The sequence below is a fragment of the Zootoca vivipara genome, chromosome 11 (assembly GCF_965207765.1).
Source record: "Zootoca vivipara chromosome 11, rZooViv2.hap1.1, whole genome shotgun sequence".
In the NCBI taxonomy this organism is placed as follows: Eukaryota; Metazoa; Chordata; class Lepidosauria; order Squamata; family Lacertidae; genus Zootoca; species Zootoca vivipara.
This window is the reverse complement of record NC_142594.1, coordinates 22,976,814-22,993,459: the sequence shown is the minus strand read 5'-3', so window position 1 is coordinate 22,993,459 and position 16,646 is coordinate 22,976,814. Positions and strand designations below refer to the sequence as shown.

General features: G+C 45.6%; 1 protein-coding gene across 4 annotated transcripts in view; it reads left to right on the top strand.

Moving 5' to 3' along the window:
• The window catches only part of SNX10 (sorting nexin 10), a 42,039-nt gene that overhangs the window by 13,386 nt on the left and 12,007 nt on the right, over positions 1–16,646 (top strand). For all 4 annotated transcript variants that reach the window (XM_035129286.3, XM_035129287.3, XM_088653368.1 and 1 more), the window contains 3 exons: positions 10,291–10,377; positions 11,353–11,453; positions 13,662–13,760. In XM_035129286.3, the coding sequence (XP_034985177.1) occupies positions 10,291–10,377; positions 11,353–11,453; positions 13,662–13,760 (287 nt within the window). The remainder of the gene's footprint in view (positions 1–10,290; positions 10,378–11,352; positions 11,454–13,661; positions 13,761–16,646) is intronic.

Genomic DNA, 16,646 nt, shown 5'->3' with positions numbered 1-16,646 from the left:
AATGGAGAAATAATACGTACCGTATATATATGGGCCTGTTTTTTTTTGTTTTTGTGTTTTAATGAGCCCAAACCAAACGGACACTTAGATTCAATGAGACAGAACCAAAATCACACGCTGCTAATGGCAAACAATGTGGTTATAATTGTGTGCGGAGAGACACCTTGATGTTTCTGAGCATCTTTAGGGCTAATGTTGGGGAACATAACAATGCCAATTTAGTGTGAGTTGTTGCTTCAGTGAATGAAATTGAGAATGAAAAATAGCTGTCTGTCTTTCAAAGTGGGTGGGGGATCTTGGGCCCCAGGCCCTCTCCAAGCCACACTTTGAGACCCTCTCCAAGCCACACCTCCTTTCTAGCCAGTATACCTGAAGGAGCGTCTCCACCCCCATTGTTCTGCCTGGACACTGAGGTCCAGCTCCGAGGGCCTTCTGGCAGTTCCCTCGCTGCGAGAAGCGAAGATACAGGGAACCAAGCAGAGGGCCTTCTCGGTAGTGGCGCCCGCCCTGTGGAACGCCCTCCCATCAGATGTCAAGGAAATAAACAACTACAGTGGTACCTTGATTTAGGAAAAGTCCTATTTAAGAACGATTCGGTTTACAACCTCTGCAAAACCAGAAATAGCGTCACAGTTTGAGAACTTTACCTCGGTCTAAGAACGGAACCCGAACGGTGGAAGGGCAGTGGGAGGCCTCATTAGGGAAAGTGCACCTTGGTTTAAGAACGGATCAGTTTAAGAACGGACCTCTGGAACGGATTAAGTTCGTAAACCGAGGTACCACTGTATCTGACTTTTAGAAGACATCTGAAGGCAGCCCTTTTTAGGGAAGTTTTTAATGTTTGATATTTTACTGTATTTTAAATATTTTGTTGGGAGCCTCCCAGAGTGGCTGGGGAAATAATAATAATAATAATAATAATAATAATAATAATAATAATAATAATAATAATAAATTTATCGCCACACCCCTTCCCCCTGCCCCTTCCGTCCCTGTGTCATACCCTCTGAGTGTTTTTGCTTGATTGAAATGTCTCCTTGAACTCATGCTTCTTGCTTGTCTGGCAAGGAAGATAAGAGACAGTTGTAGGGGCCTCATAAGAAAGAGTCGTAAAACAAACCTACCAAGGTGAAATTTATGTTTTCTGCACCCACCCTTGCCTCTCACTCTGGCCCCCAGCACCCAGAAAGTCCTCAAGGCAACGCAGTCCCCGGGCTGCAAGAGATTACCGTGTTTTGAGGGAAGCAGGAATGTTTAACTTTCGCTTTTCATTTAAGGTACTGTTCATCAGTGACAAGCTTGTGGGGAAATAATGGGCATGGAATCCACAAAGGGAGTTGCTCTTTGTATAGCAGGTGTAGTTTGGGGAAGTTAGCAAATTTTAAAGTGTCGCTCGGCTGAGAGAGGGGCTGTCACTTCTCCATCCCGTTTCAGTGGCCTGCTGCTTGTGGTAGGAGCTGGCCAGTCTACTTCCCCTCTGCTCTACTGTTCTCACACCCCATCCCCCAATATATGGACCTCCAATTGGTGACATGCTAGGCGTTCCACACACACCTGTTCTTGCCCACTTATTGGTAGAGAAACATCCCCTGGCTGATTGGGAATTGGGCTTGGTAAACAGGAAGACAGTAAAAAGCAAATAGTTTGGAGTGCACATTTTCTTTTAATTTTTTTTTATAAAAAAGATTTCTTAATTTACAAAAATACGCGCATTGTCTCTTTTTTCAAGTTTTGTTTTCTACAGATCAGTTTCATTTGCGTTGCATGCAGTATAAGGTTGGGAAGAAGAGAGGGGGAGGGGAGGGATGGTTCTTGGGGTCTGGTGGTTATGCTTCTATTCTTCTACATAGGGTATGTGTGGGGTTTTGTGTCGGCGTCACTTGTATGTGTTCCCTTACTATTCACTTGTTATATTTCCTTGGCGTTGAGAGAGGTTGGGGGGTGGCCAAGGGTGTGGTTGGCTGTCTTTGGTTGGCTGTAGTGAGATTTGTTTTTATGTGTGTGTGGATTTTTGGATCAGGTTAGCCAGATTGATTCACATGCTGTCGACGGACTCTTTGTTGTCTTCTTGGGCTATGTATGTGATAAAGGTGAACCATACTGGGGTGGAGGCATCTTCTTCTATTTGTCCCAGTATCAGTTTCATTTTACAGTCGCACCTTGGTTCTCGAACGCCTTGCGACTTGAACGTTTTGGCTCCCGAACGCCGCAAACGCGGAAGTGAGTGTTCCGGTTTGCAAACATTCTTTGGAACCTGAACGTCCACGGCTTCCGAGTGAGTGCAGGAAGCTCCTGCAGCCAATCGGAACCCGTCCTTTGCTTTTTGAGTGTTTTCGGAAGTCGAACGGACTGTCGGAACGGATTCCCGGAACGGATTCCGTTTGAGAACCAAGGTATTGGTTAATTTTTCTAATAAGGCTGTTTCCCATACTGTTTATTACCATTGGCTCACGCTTACTCCTGAATGGTCTCTCCAATGTTTGGCTATGATACTTCTGGCTGCTGAGAGTAGGTGGGTTATGAGCTCTTTATAATGTGAGTGGGCATTATTATCTTGGAAGATGTTTAGTAAGGCCAATTCTGGGGTGACTTCTAATACCGTACTTGCTTAGTTATCTTGCATATTTCTTGTATAACTGATGTCCAGAAGAGTTGGATTTTGGGATATTCCCACCACATGTGGAGGTATGTACCTGTGGAGGTGCATCCTCTCCTGGAGTCTGCACATTTTCTAACTGGCTGCCAATCATCCAAAATCTGAGTATGAGTTTTTCAGTTTCTGGAGCCTGCTTTGTGCTGTCCCTTCCGCTGACCTGGCAGCGTTAGCAGCAAGGCAAACCCACTGCTCTGCTCTGTCCCCGATGTGTCTCCATACTATGGCAGTACTGCAGCAGGTGGCGGGGACCCTGGGAAATGTAATATTCCCAGGGCTCCTGATGTCCATCAGGGCTCAGGTGCCAGGGCCTGGGGAAATTTTTCAGGGTACCAAAAGCTAGGCTTCTCGGTGTGGCCTCAGTTTCATATCTGAGTAGTTTTGAACTTGGTTCATGTGCATAACTCTGCCCATTTTTATATCCCTTCAGCTGCTAGGGGAAGATGAGGCAGCAGCTAGTTCTGTTTCCCCCCATTGCTAATTGCTTTCTCAGACTGCTCAGTAGTTTGTAGCTCCATGAATCTGCAAAACACAAGTCTATGTATCATCTGTTGTTTCTTCCATATCTTATAATGCTTACTCACTGCAAATTTAATGTTCTTCCTGGTATTATTTTTCCAGTGTGTGTGTGTGTGTGTGTGTGTGTGTGTGTGTGTGTGTGTGTGTGTATTTATATCCATAGAATACTAATTTTTAACATTCTAGTCCAGTGTTTCCCAAACTTTGGTCTCCAGCTGTTTTTGGACTACAGTGCCCATCATCCCTGACCACTGGTCCTGCTAGCTAGGGATGTAGTCCAAAAACAGCTGAAGACTCAGATTTGCAAAATACTGCTCTAGATTGTCACTTAGCTGTTATTGCTGCTTATAGCCCTAGATCAGCATTGCGGAACCTGTGTGGCCCTCCAGATAATCATCGGACTACAACTCCCATCATCCCTGGCTAGGACTGTTAGGAGGAGGAGAGCCATTGTTTCCCCACCTATGCACCTCTGCCATAGATGCATAATCATCTAGAGCAGGCACCCCCAAACTTCGGCCCTCCAGATGTTTTGGACTACAATTCCCATCATCCCTGACCACTGGTCCTGTTAGCTAGGGATCATGGGAGTTGTAGGCCAAAACATCTGGAGGGCTGCAGTTTGGGGATTCCTGATCTAGAGAGCTCCTTAGCGAAAGTGTGTGTTGTTCAGAGTGCTTGTTCTAGAGAACACGGGTTTTCTCGAAGCACAGAATGGCAACCAGCTTTCTCTCTATCCCTTCGTGGATTTCACAGCCTTGCTAAAAATCGTTGTAGCAATAGTGGGAATAGTGTGCTAACCTCTGTTTCCTTAGGAGACTGGGGAAGCAAGGCGGGAGGGGAATTCCTCTAGAGTAACAGAGGACAAAGAATTAAAAATACCACCTCACTTCTGCCCACTCCCCCGATTTGGGTATTGCTGATTGCCACCATTCAGCACATTTGCAAAACCTCGTTTTTATATTGGGCACTGTAATTTATGGCAAATAAAATAATCAACCAAGGTAATGCAAATATATTCTGTATTCATTTTATGAAAACATTCTGGCTGACCTTTCTATGCCAAGTGTAGAGAACCAGTTTGATGTAGCTGTTAGTGCTGGACTAGGACCTGGGAGTGCAGGGTTCAAATCCCTGCTCAGCCATGAAGTGAGCCACCCGCTATCTCTCAGCTGAACCTACCTCTCAGGGTTATTGTGAGGATAAAATGGGGAGGGTGAAGAGCCATGCACACCATCTTGAGCTCACTGCAGGAAAGGTGGGATATAAATGTAATACTAACACACTCTGTGGCACCAATCCTGAAAGACCTACATTGGCTCCCAGTACATTTCCGAGCACAATACAAAGTGTTGGTGCTGACCTTTAAAACCCTAAACGGCCTCGACCCAGTATACCTGAAGCAGCGTCTCCACTCCCATCGTTCAGCCTGAGGTCCAGCTCTGAGAGCCTTCTGGCGGTTCCTTCACTGCGAGAAGTGAGGTTACAGGGAACCAGGCAGAGGGCCTTCTCGGTAGTGGCACCTGCCCTGTGGAACTCCCTCCGATCAGATGTCAAGGAAATAAACAACTGTCTGATTTTTGGAAGACATTCGAAGACAGCCCTGTTTAGGGAATTTTTTTAATGTTTGATGTCATTTTTTTATTACAGTGGAACCTCGGCTTAAGAACTTAATTTGTTCTGAAGATCCGTTCTTAACCTGAAACTGTTATTAACCTGAGGTACTACTTTAGCTAATGGGGCCTCCCACTGCTGCCGCGCTGCGGCTGCACGATTTCTGTTCTCATCCTGAAGCAAAGTTCTTAACCCGAGGTACTATTTCTGAGTTAGCGGAGTCTGTAACCTGAAGCGTCTGTAACCTGAGGTACCACTGTATTCTGTATTGTGTTGGGAGCCACCTAGAGTGGCTGGGGAAACACAACCAGATGGGTGGGGTATAAATAATAAACTATTATTATTATTATTTATATCATTGTGTTTCTGGCTGTTAACCAGAAGGTTGGTGGGTCAAGCCCACCCAGGGACGGCAGTGGGTAGGATTCCTGCATTGTGCAGGGGGTTGGACTAGCTGACCCTTGAGGTTCCTTCCAACTCTACAAGTCTATGATTCTAGGAAGATCTTAGAAATCATTTCCCTCGTGCTTAAACTGGGCTCTGGAAAGCAAAGGGAGCCAACAAGATTCCGCAAGAAAAAACTCTCAAATGACCAGTTTGGTGGTATCAGTAAAGATATTGCCTAGCTAATGCCCCTCTTAAACCATTGCCAAAGATTTTTAGCACACAGGTTTACCAGTGGCAGGATGTCTGTGTCACCAAGAAGGGCTTGGTGAATCACGACTGTTAAGTACATAATTATCTGCATTACAGTACCTGCATTTCATTTCCCTCTGCCATCACTTGTTTGTTTGTTTGTTTTTGCACAATATTTTCCCCTCCCCAAACCATGTCTGTACCTATAACTCAGAATGTACCTATAACTCAGAATAACATTCCGTCCATCTGATGATGTGGAACACATGGCACAATCAGTTGGTTAGACTTTGTTGTTGTTGTTTAGTTGTTTAGTCAGACCAGAGCACGCCAGGCACTCCTGTCTTCCACTGCCTCCCGCAGTTTGGTCAGACTCATGTTCGTAGCTTTGAGAACACTGTCCAACCATCTCGTCCTCTGTCGTCCCCTTCTCCTTGTGCCCTCCATCTTTCCCAACATCAGGGTCTTTTCCAGGGAGTCTTCTCTTCTCATGATGTGGCCAAAGTATTGGAGCCTCAGCTTCAGGATCTGTCCTTCCAGTGAGCACTCAGGGCTGATTTCCTTCAGAATGGATAGGTTTGATCTTCTTGCAGTCCATGGGACCCTCAAGAGTCTCCTCCAGCACCATAATTCAAAAGCATCAATTCTTCGGCGGTCAGCCTTCTTTATGGTCCAGCTCTCACTTCCATTTTGATCTGCTTGCAGTCCATGGGACTAGGTACCTCAAAAGCTATTTCTTGTTTTTTTGCTGCCCAGACTCACTTGTCTGCTCTTCTGGAAATCCCATTCATGGTGAAAGGAGGTTGTGGCTTGTCAAAAGTAGATTCTGCAATGAATTGGTTAATCTCCTGAGAAACCACAACAATCCTTTGCTACCTTAAGAAGGTAGTCTTTTTTTTATAAAAAAAAAAGATGTGTTGCTTGTTTAGGCACTTCATATGGCAGAATGAGAAGAACAAAGGATCAAGGAAAGAGAGAAAGCAGAGAGACAGAGTAAATACAGAAACAAAAAGCTGCCCAGCCTACCAGCAATGAAAACAACATGTACAGCGGGAAAATGCCTAGCTTAGGGCCCTTTGAAATGAAATGGGGAAATTCCAAGGAGAAAATCCCTCTGTGTGTTTTTCCACACCATCACCTGGTGTGGTTTCCTGCATTTTTCAACTCCAGCTAAAACTTAATACAGCAATAGCGAAGGTTGGCAGGTGGTGTTGGGGTCTTCTTCCGGAGGGTGAAGGCACTGCCTGTCTAGGAAGGCAAAGGCTGGCTGCACTTCTTCTGCTCTATGGTTTGTTCCCTAGGATGCAGTTGTGGCTGGTGTGGGGTAGGGTGGGCGGGTGCCAGTGCTCGCCTGACCTTCCCATTGCTGCAGGCATCCCCAAACTTCAGCCCTCCAGATGTTTTGGACTACAATTCCCATCATCCCTGACCACTGGTCCTGTTAGCTAGGGATCATGGGAGTTGTAGGCCAAAACATCTGGAGGGCCGCAGTTTGGGGATGCCTGCGTTGCTGTATCTTACTGGGAGGTGGAGGAGAGAGGTGGCAGCAGGGTCCGTTTTGTGCAATCTCACCATCTGGAGCATGGGTGTGTTTACACCATGCTAACCTTCCCTGTCTCTTGGGTAAGGCACAGCAACTCCCATGATGAAAGGTCAGGTAAGGGGGAAGAGTGTTGTGCAAAAATAGAGCAGTTATAAGTTGTATGTAAATAATATACCGGGATGCGGGTGGCGCTGTGGGTTAAACCACAGAGCCTAGGGCTTGCCAATCAGAAGGTTGGCGGTTCAAATCCCTGTGACGGGGTGAGCTCCCGTTGTTCGGTCCCAGCTCCTGCCAACCTAGCCGTTCAAAAGCATGTCAACGTAGATAAATAGATACTGCTCCAGCGGGAAGGTAAACGGCATTTCTGTGTGCTGCTCTGGTTCGCCAGAAGCGCCTTAGTCATGCTGGCCACATTCCCGGAAGCTGTACGCCGGCTCCCTCGTCCAGTAAAGCGAGATAAGCGTCGCAACCCCAGAGTCATCCGCAACTGGACCTAATGGTCAGGGGCCCCTTTACCTTTAATATACCAAAACATTGCCCATTATAGTGGAACTTTGGTTTTCAAGCATCTTGGAAGCCGAACAATTCGGAACCCGAGTGCCGAAAACCCAGAAGCAATCGCTTCCATTCTCGAACGCACCTCAGAAGTCTAACGGCTTCTGCCGTGTTTTTCCATTTTTTTCAATGGATTTTGCCAACTGCCCATTGATCCTCAGTTTTTGCTTTAGGCTAACATTCAAATTGCTTTTTTGATTTAAAAAGCCAAGTTCTTTCTTTCTTTCTTTCTTTCCTTCGTTGTGCTGGGGAAAGGGCATAGAAGCCTTTGACAGTCATGTCAAATGGTTTGCCATGTAAATAAAAGTTGAATTTTTCCTTTTGCTTCACCTGGACTTTCCTTTTAGATAACATGAAGCCAGATTATGTAAATAAAATGGTTGGGCCTGCCATGATTAACTGAAAGTCTGTGGCCTCCAGGCAAAGATTTCTTTGATCTCCTGCCCCCTCACCCCCACACATCCCAATTATCTTTTGTTTTCTTCAACAAAGCAATTTGTGGGTGAGCAAATATATCCACAAGTTGGTATCGGTAGCTCGAAGCTCAAAGAACAGACTTAGCCCTGATATGAGAATTTGGACAATGTTTTCCTGCGCTGAAAGGAATCTGTTTTCCACCGGGTTTTTCTCAAACTGTGGCATGGAAAGGTGTGTGGGGATGGAAACCCAGAGGGGAATGGTAGCATCTAGAACAGGCATAGGCAAACTTGGCCCTCCAGATGTTTTGGGACTACAACTCCCATCATCCCTAGCTAACAGGACCAGTGGTCAGGGATGATGAGAATTGTAGTCTCAAAACATCTGGAGGGCCGAGTTTGCCTATGCCTGATCTAGAAGCAGATGGTGCCTTACCCCTCCAAGACCTCCGTAAATTTAAACTGAATTTATATTGCCCTTTCCTGGGGAGCTGCTTCTGTGTCAGCCTCTTACTTGCTCACAGGAGTTGAAATGGCTTTTCACCAAAGATAGACTAAATTCTGTACAGTTGATGGCGTTTAACAAATGTTATGGGGTTCAGTATGGGGCGGCTCAGCATTGCCATTCTGGATCCCCAAATGTAGAGGATCTGGTACGCTTTTTATTGGAGTGTCCTTTCTATCGAGATCTGAGGATCCGCTACCTTGAGCCCCTTAGTGTTGGAATTACTGATAACAGCTCTCCTTTCAGCATTCATCCTGTATTTTTATCTTGTGAACTGCTTTGAGATCTTCGGATGACGGGTGGTCTATAAATCATCATCATCATCAATATGTATTGGCCGGAGAAGATTATTATGCGACGTTTAGGACTGTGGAATTTGTTCCCTTGGCTGTAGGGAGGCGGAAGACACTTGCTGTTTGAGATGATAATGAATGTTAAAACATGTTGATCAGCAGTAATGGAATAATTTTGATGATATTTCAGCATGGTTCAAAGTATTTTGCATGCACCTGCTTTGTTGTTGCTGTTTTAATGGTATGTGTGAATGGCCTGATTGACTTAACGAGCAATAAGCTTTGTGAATACAGCACGGGTGGCGCTGTGGCTTAAACCACTGAGCCTCTTGGGCTTGCCGATCAGAAGGTCGACGGTTCAAATCCCTGCGACGGGGTGAGCTCCCATTGCTCTGTCCCAGCTCCTGCCAACCTAGCAGTTTGAAAGCACGCCAGTGCAAGTAGATAAATAGGTACTGCTGTAGTGGGAAGGTAAACTGCGTTTCCGTGCGCTCTGGTTTCCGTCACGGTGTCCCGTTGCGCCAGAAGCTGTTTAGTCATGCTGGCCACATGAGCCGGAAAGCTGTCTGTGGACAAATGCCAGCTCCCTCAGCCTGAAAGCGAGATGAGCACCACACCCCATAGTCGCCTTTGACTGGACTTAACAATCCAGGGGTCCTTTACCTTTGACCACATGTGTCAGTGCCTATGAAAGAAGGCTCCACTTCATTGTCATGTGGGCACTGGTCCTATGCACAGGATGGGAACAACTCAGACTTGCAACCCGGCATATATATTTCGCACCTGGGGCATAGGAAGACTCATTGGACGCTGCCTTCTATGGAGTCAGAGGACTGATTGAACTAGCTCAGTGTTGCCTACACAGTCAGCCGCTCTACGGAGTTTCAGACAGGGATATTTCCCAGCCCTCCCTGGCGATGGCAGGGAGTGAAACTGGGACCTTCTGTGTTTGCTCTATCACTGAGCTGCAGCCTTTCCCCACAAACCACTGAGCTATGGCCATGGGCGAGCTAATCCTCAGATTAGAAGAATTTGGGTCTTGTTCCTTTGAACAAATGCTTTTAAGCCACTGCTTTGCAGTGCCAACCGAGGGCACTCTCTGCTCCTTTGAGTTTCATTCTTCTTAAATTATTTGCTCAGCAATAGTGACACAGGTGGGATTTTCTAAGGAGGCTCCCCACCTGTTTGGCAGGAGCTGTTGCCTACATAAACCGGACAGAAAATCCCTGAAACTGTAGCTTATAATCACACATTGGAAATACACGGCATTATTCAATTTAGAAATTCCCCACTGGCGAGCTGACAAGTATTTTTCCCGGACATGTGCCACAGGCAGGGTGAGTCATGGCTTTTCATTTTGCTTCCTTATTCTCCACCCCCCTCTGGAGCCCTTATTTAAAGTCTGTGACATCGGCTAACAATAACAGAAGTGGCTTGGGAACGGCCTTGTTCAAAACTCTCTTAGAAGAAGGATTCTTAGCTTGCATATTCACTGCTTTTTCATTATTATTATTATTATTATTATTATTATTATTATTATTATTATGCGCTTGCAGGAATTTGTCACAGTCTTGGTGCGAGACCCTCGGATAAAAAAGGAAGACTCTTGGCATTCACATATAGACTATGAGATCTTCATTCATGTAAGTACACCAGCTACAGGGGAAATTCTTTTACGGCACTTTTGCCCATGTCCTTTGATCACTGTGTACATATGCAAACTGTGCCTTACAGCACACCAGACAAGTGGTGTCTTTATATTGATGGGTGTGTGTATGCTAACCCTCAGTTCAGGGGGCCGATCAGCCCCTCAACACCATTTTTCTGCCACCTTCCCTCTCAATTCCACCAGTTTTGGTAGCAGCAGCAAAAGGAAAATAAAAAAAAGGAGATTCAGCACTGTGGAGATCAAAGCCCAGTGTCTTGACACACATGATCCTTTCCCTGTTTATCAGATCTGATGTAATACTTTTGGTGGCTCCACAAGCCCTTCAGGTTTAGCTGTGGACTCGAGCTTTTAATGTGGCAGGCCCTGACCTGCGGAACTCCTTGCCAGTAGAAGTTTGGCCGTACGATCCAGAAAGGGCCTCTGCCAGCCAGCTCCTAACCCGATGGTGTTTGACATACTGTGTTTTTAGCCTGCATGCTGCCTTGTGATGTTTTCTACGAAAGTGCCAATAATGCCTCGGCCCGTATACCTGAAGGAGCGTCTCCACCCCCATTGTTCAGCCTAGACCCTGAGGTCCAGCTCTGAGGGCCTTCTGGCGGTTCCCTCATTGTGAGAAGCAACGTTACAGGGAACCAGGCAGAGGGCCTTCTCAGCAGTGGCACCTGCCCTGTGGAACGCCCTCCCACCAGGTGTCAAGAAAATAAACAACTATCTGACTTTTGGGAGACATCTGAAGGCAGCCCTGTTTAGGGAAATTTTTAATGTTTGATGTTTTATCATGCTGCCCAGGCTTTCATCCCAGGAAGGTCACTTTACTGCCGCTAGTGCAGCAGTTTGACTTCACCCTCAGAGGCACACTCCATTGGATGGATGCAAACAATGAAGTTCTTGGGTATTGGGAAGGTGCTGTATCTTTGAGTCACGTTGAACAAGTCCTGTTTCTTTACAGACAAACAGCATGTGCTTTACGAGGAAAACGTCTTGCGTCCGGCGGCGCTTTAGAGAATTCGTGTGGCTTCGCCAGAGACTTCAGAGTAACGCAGCGCTAATGTGAGTCAACGTCCAAACGTTTTTGAAACTTGCTTTATTAAAGCGTACACCTAGCCTTTTCCCTCTTCCAAAGGGTAGGTTAAAAACCTCATCCCCCCCCTGAAAGAGGAATAGGAAATGTAGGCTTGATATAGTGCTGTGTGGGGGAAGAAGCGATTGATTTTTCTCGCCTCCTTGTCAGGACCGGCCCTACCGATAGACGGAGTGAGGCAGCTCCCACAGCACAGGAGATGTTGGGGTGGGGGAATTGTACTGTGTGTGCCACATGGCCTGCACCCTAGCCTGCTTCCCTCAGGGCATTGAAGGCTATGCTCTGTTTCCAGTGTCGAAATAAGATTCAAGTGCCAGTTCAGTTGGCTTTTGCATGCAGGCTGTCCAAGGCTCTTTCTTGTCCTTTGCCTTGGGCAGCAAAATATATTGGACCGACCATGCACCAATAGTGTTACCGTATTTTTCGCTCCATAGGACGCACCTAGTTTTTAGAGGAGGAAAACAAGAAAAAAATGTTTTGCTTTCTTGAATTGTCCTAGGCATAGCAGCCAACTCCTAAAGGCCTAGGTGCCTTTGCCCCCCCCCCCAATTAAATATTTGAGGAAGCTTCTTTTGCAAAGGGAGAAAGCTCCTTTTTTTAGGATCAGCTCAAAGTTGTGCAGTTTTTTTGCAAATGGGAAAAGCCCCATTTGGGGGGGGGGTCAGCTCAGTTGTGCATCTTTTTTGTAAAGGGGGAAAGCTCCAATTTTTTTAGGATCAGCTCAAAGTTGCTGAGTTTCCTTGCAAAGGGAAAAAACCTGTTTTTATGGGGTTCAACTTACAGTTCTGCAGCTTCTTCTATAGGAAAGGAAAGGGACCCATATCTACAGTTTCCAGACAGATAATCTAATCAGCCAGTCACATGCCTCCCTCTGTAGACAACAATTGAGGCCTAGGCCATGCATTCGCTCCATAAGACACACAGACATTTCCTCTTACTTTTTAGGAGGGAAAAAGTGTGTCTTATGGAACGAAAAATACGGTATATGTTTGCAGGGTAGGGAACGCGGAGAAGAAGGAAGCAAAGGCTTCCATTCAGACCATCCCTGTAGTGCCTCTGCCTTTCCCAAGTCTCTTGTGCTATTAATAATATCCTGTATTATTTATGAAGTCCTTGACGTTTCGCTAAGAGCTGTGCAAGGTAAAGGATGCTGAACGTTTTGCTAAGTGCCTGGGAAATAATTAAAACAGACAGGTCCCTGCCAGAACAACTTAACATATTTTTTTTAACATGGCACAAAGGAAGGAGAACGTTTTGTGGATGAGGTGCAGAGGAAGCTACAACACCAGTCATACATGAGAAGGGTACCCATTCGTTCAGCAATGCACATGCAATCCCAGTTTAGTGTGGGTAATCATGAGCAAGCTGTGATCTTTGATTCTCATTTGCTGGCCATAGTTTGTCAATTCAGACATCGCACCAAGCCATAGCTGAGCTCTCTTAGCTATGGCTTTGTGTGCTGTCTGAATCGAACTACTGTTCTTAGGAACAGATACCACATTCAGAACACTCCTCTGCCAGTGAAACTATGGCCTTGAAAGCACATAGGGCCACCCCATTATGGAAGCCAAGAGGTCTGAGCCAGTGCCTGCATGGGCCATGCCTGGGAACCAACCGTATGTCACCTTGTTTTCCAAGATGGGAGGATAGCGACGTAAGAAAAAACTAATTGCTGAGGGGAGGGAGGAATAAAGGATAGGAGAGGTACCGCCACCTAACACTTCATGTATCAAATGAAGGAGAGTGTAGTAGCCCATGGAAGCTGTTGCTGCAGTGTATCGGCTAATATTTAGCTTGCCCCAAAACGGCTCATTGTTTTTGCCGCAACAAGCGAACATGGCTGCAACACTGAAATTGGCTGCCAAGAGTGTGTGACTGTTAGCTTTGCCGGGTGTTAAGTAGTTGCCCATAGAAATCCCAAGTCAGTATTGTTGCATCTTTCTCCATCTGAGTCCAGCAATCCTTTTAACCAGTGCTATTTTTCTAGAAAAGGAGGTGTCGGAACTCACCAGGAACACTTATAATGGCAATGGCGCCCACCTGAGAGGTGCCGAAACTGAGTTCCGGCTGAAAAAAAACAACCCCTGCTTTTAACAAACAAACCCACAAAAGCATTTTTATTCATGTTTTTCATTTTGGGCTACTCACGCTTTCTGGTTTGTGTGTGTGTTTTAAAGACAACTGCCAGAACTTCCAGCCCGAACGCCCTTTTTCAACACCAATAACCCCCAACATGTGGACCAGCGCCGACAAGGCTTGCAGCAGTTCCTCCAAAAGTGAGTGCGCTTGCTTCTTCTTCTTCTTCCCGTTTGGTAGTTTTATTGTTTAAATGAGGTCATTAATTTCCGGGGCCCTCATCCCTTGTACACGACAGCCACCTTGTGGCCACAGTTGTGCATTTGCACAAGATCTCCCAGGTAAGGAGCTGCATAACGTGGCTCCATTCCTGTATTGTTTTGTTTCTGGGATTCCTCTCCCCCTTATCCTTTGAAGCACGTACAGTATGTTTTTCTTGAAATGTGATACGATGAAGAAACTAAATTGCCACTTCCTGGTGCAAGATCAACAGACTTAAAATAGGCAAGAGGCTTAAATTATCCTTTTTTTTGCAGCACAAAGAATATTAAAACCTTACTTAAATAAAGAGGCAACATATGTATTGTGTTCGGTCACTTGAGCATTGCAGCATCAATGGGAGTTTCATGGCAATAATTGCTCTTTTTTAATATTAATTTTTAGTAGTTTTCCAAATTTTTACACCCCCCCAAAATTAATTAGGTTTACCACTCCCGTTACAAACATATGTCCATTACATTCCTGATGTTACCATTTCATTCTTCTTCTTCAATCACCTTCTCAACCTTCTACTATAATTGCTTTTTTAATGTACCTGCAAATTAGAAGCATAGTCCTCAGATTTCATAAGAATGTAAGGAGAACCTGCTGGATCAGGCCAATGGCCCATCTAGTTTAGGATCCTGTTCTCACAGTAGCTGACAGGTGCCTGTGGGAAACCGCCAAGCCGGACCCGAACTCAAGACCCACACTCTCCTCTCCTGTGGCTTCTAGCAAGTGGTACAGTGGTACCTCGGTTTAAGTACACAATTGATTCCGGAAGTCCGTACTTAACCTGAAGCGTACTTAACCTGAAGCGAACTTTCCCATTGAAAGTAATGGAAAGTGGATTAATCCGTTCCAGACGGGTCCGCGGAGTACTTAAACTGAAAGTACTTAAACCGAGGTATGACTGTATTCAGAAGCATTGCTGGCTCTGATTGTGGAGGCAGAGCTGAGCCAACTTGGCTAGTAGCCATTGAAAGCTTTATTCTGTATGATTTTGTTCAACATTGCCTCCTGTGGCAATGAGTTCCGTAGCTTAACTATATACTGTATGCAGCTGTACTATCAGTTCTGAAACTTCCAGCCTGCAGCTTCTTTGGCTGTCCTTGAGTTCCAGGGTTGTGAGAGAGGGAAAACGACTCTTCTCTGCCCACCTTCTCCATAATGTTATAAAGGTCTATCGTGTTAACTTTTCTCTAAACCAGTGTTTCCCAAACTGGGGCCTCCAGCTGTTTCTGGACTACAGTTCCCACCATTCCTGACCACTGGTCTTGCTAGCTAGGGATGATGGGAGTTGTAGTCCATAAAACAGCTGGAGACCCGAGTTTCCCGAGCTCTAAACTGAGAAATCCCCAACGCTGCAAGCTTTTCTCATAGGGGGATTGCTCCATCTCTGTGATCATTTTGGTTGTGTCCTGCAAGCATGCTGCTGCTGTCAAAATGGTGAAATTGATTAGTGACCCTCTTGAAAATCAGTGGTGCCACCATGGTTGGACTTGGGGCAGACGCCTAGGGCTCTGCTCAACAGAGCAGCTTAACACTGTAAGACCATTAAGTCCACAGTGGTCCTAATGGTCACATCCTGTGTACAGTGGTGCCTCGACTTATGAATTTAATCCGTTCCGAAGGCAACTTCGTAGGTTAAAAAAATTGCAAGTCGAAAAGTGCCATTGGAAACGCGATTTCCCATAGAAATGCATTGGAAACGGAAAAATTCGTAAGTCGAAGCAACCCCATCTAAAAATTCATAAGTCAAAAAAACGCTATCTAAAACCGCCACGGTTTCCGTTCGGATGTCGAGAAATTCGTAAGCGTGCGGCCATTTGCCCCATTCGTAAGTCGGAAAATTTGGTTGTCGAGTCGTTCGTAAGTCGAGTCTTCCTCTAGGCATGTGTTTGGCTACTGAGAGAATGGGATGCTGGCAGGGCCAGATTTAGATTCGATGAGGCCCTAAGCTACTGAAGGTAATGGGGCCCTTTATATGCCCAGCTGTCCTTTGTCAAGAACAAATTGTCGCTGTTTTTTGTGTTGAATATATGCTACATGGTAATTTATGGACCTAATAGGTATCTAAAGCCATTTGCACATAACAAAATATGTATTTTATCAAAGTAATTGTTGAACTTATATTTTGGAAATGTACATCCAGGTTTTTTTTTCCTTTAAATTATTTTGCCCCCCCCCCCAAGAGAGTGGGGCCCTAAGCTGTAGCTTGTTTAGCTTATACGTAAATCTGGCACTGGATGCTGGACTCAATGAGTCTATGGCCTCACCCACCAGAGCTCCCCGTATGTTCTTATATAAAATTGCGATGGTCGTAAATCCATTCACCAACCCTTCTTCACATGGCCAATCCATTTTTGATGGCCGTTCAGCGGTTTAAAAGAATCTTGTTCAGGTCTATGGGCCAACAATTTTTTCAGCTGTAAAAACAATCCTAGTGTAATACAGTGGAACCTTGGTTCGCGAGCTCAATCCGTTCCTGGAGTCTGTACGACTCCTGAAACGGTTCAAAAACCAAGGTGCGGCTTCCGATTGGCTGCAGAAGCTCAAGCGGAAGCCACTGCGGATGTTCGGCTTCTGAAAAAGTTCAAAAACCAGAACACTTACTTTGGAATTTTCAGCATTTGGGAGCCAAAAATACAGGTACCAAGGTGTTTGAGAACGAAGGTATGATTGTATTGTGTTGCTGGTATTAGATGCTGTGAATAGCACTGTCTTGTAATAATGCTATATAATTACACTCCATTTTTGCTCTTGGCATGCTCAGAACAGTTTGGGCTTTTTCATGCTTTTTGCCAAAATGAACCTCATTTCATATT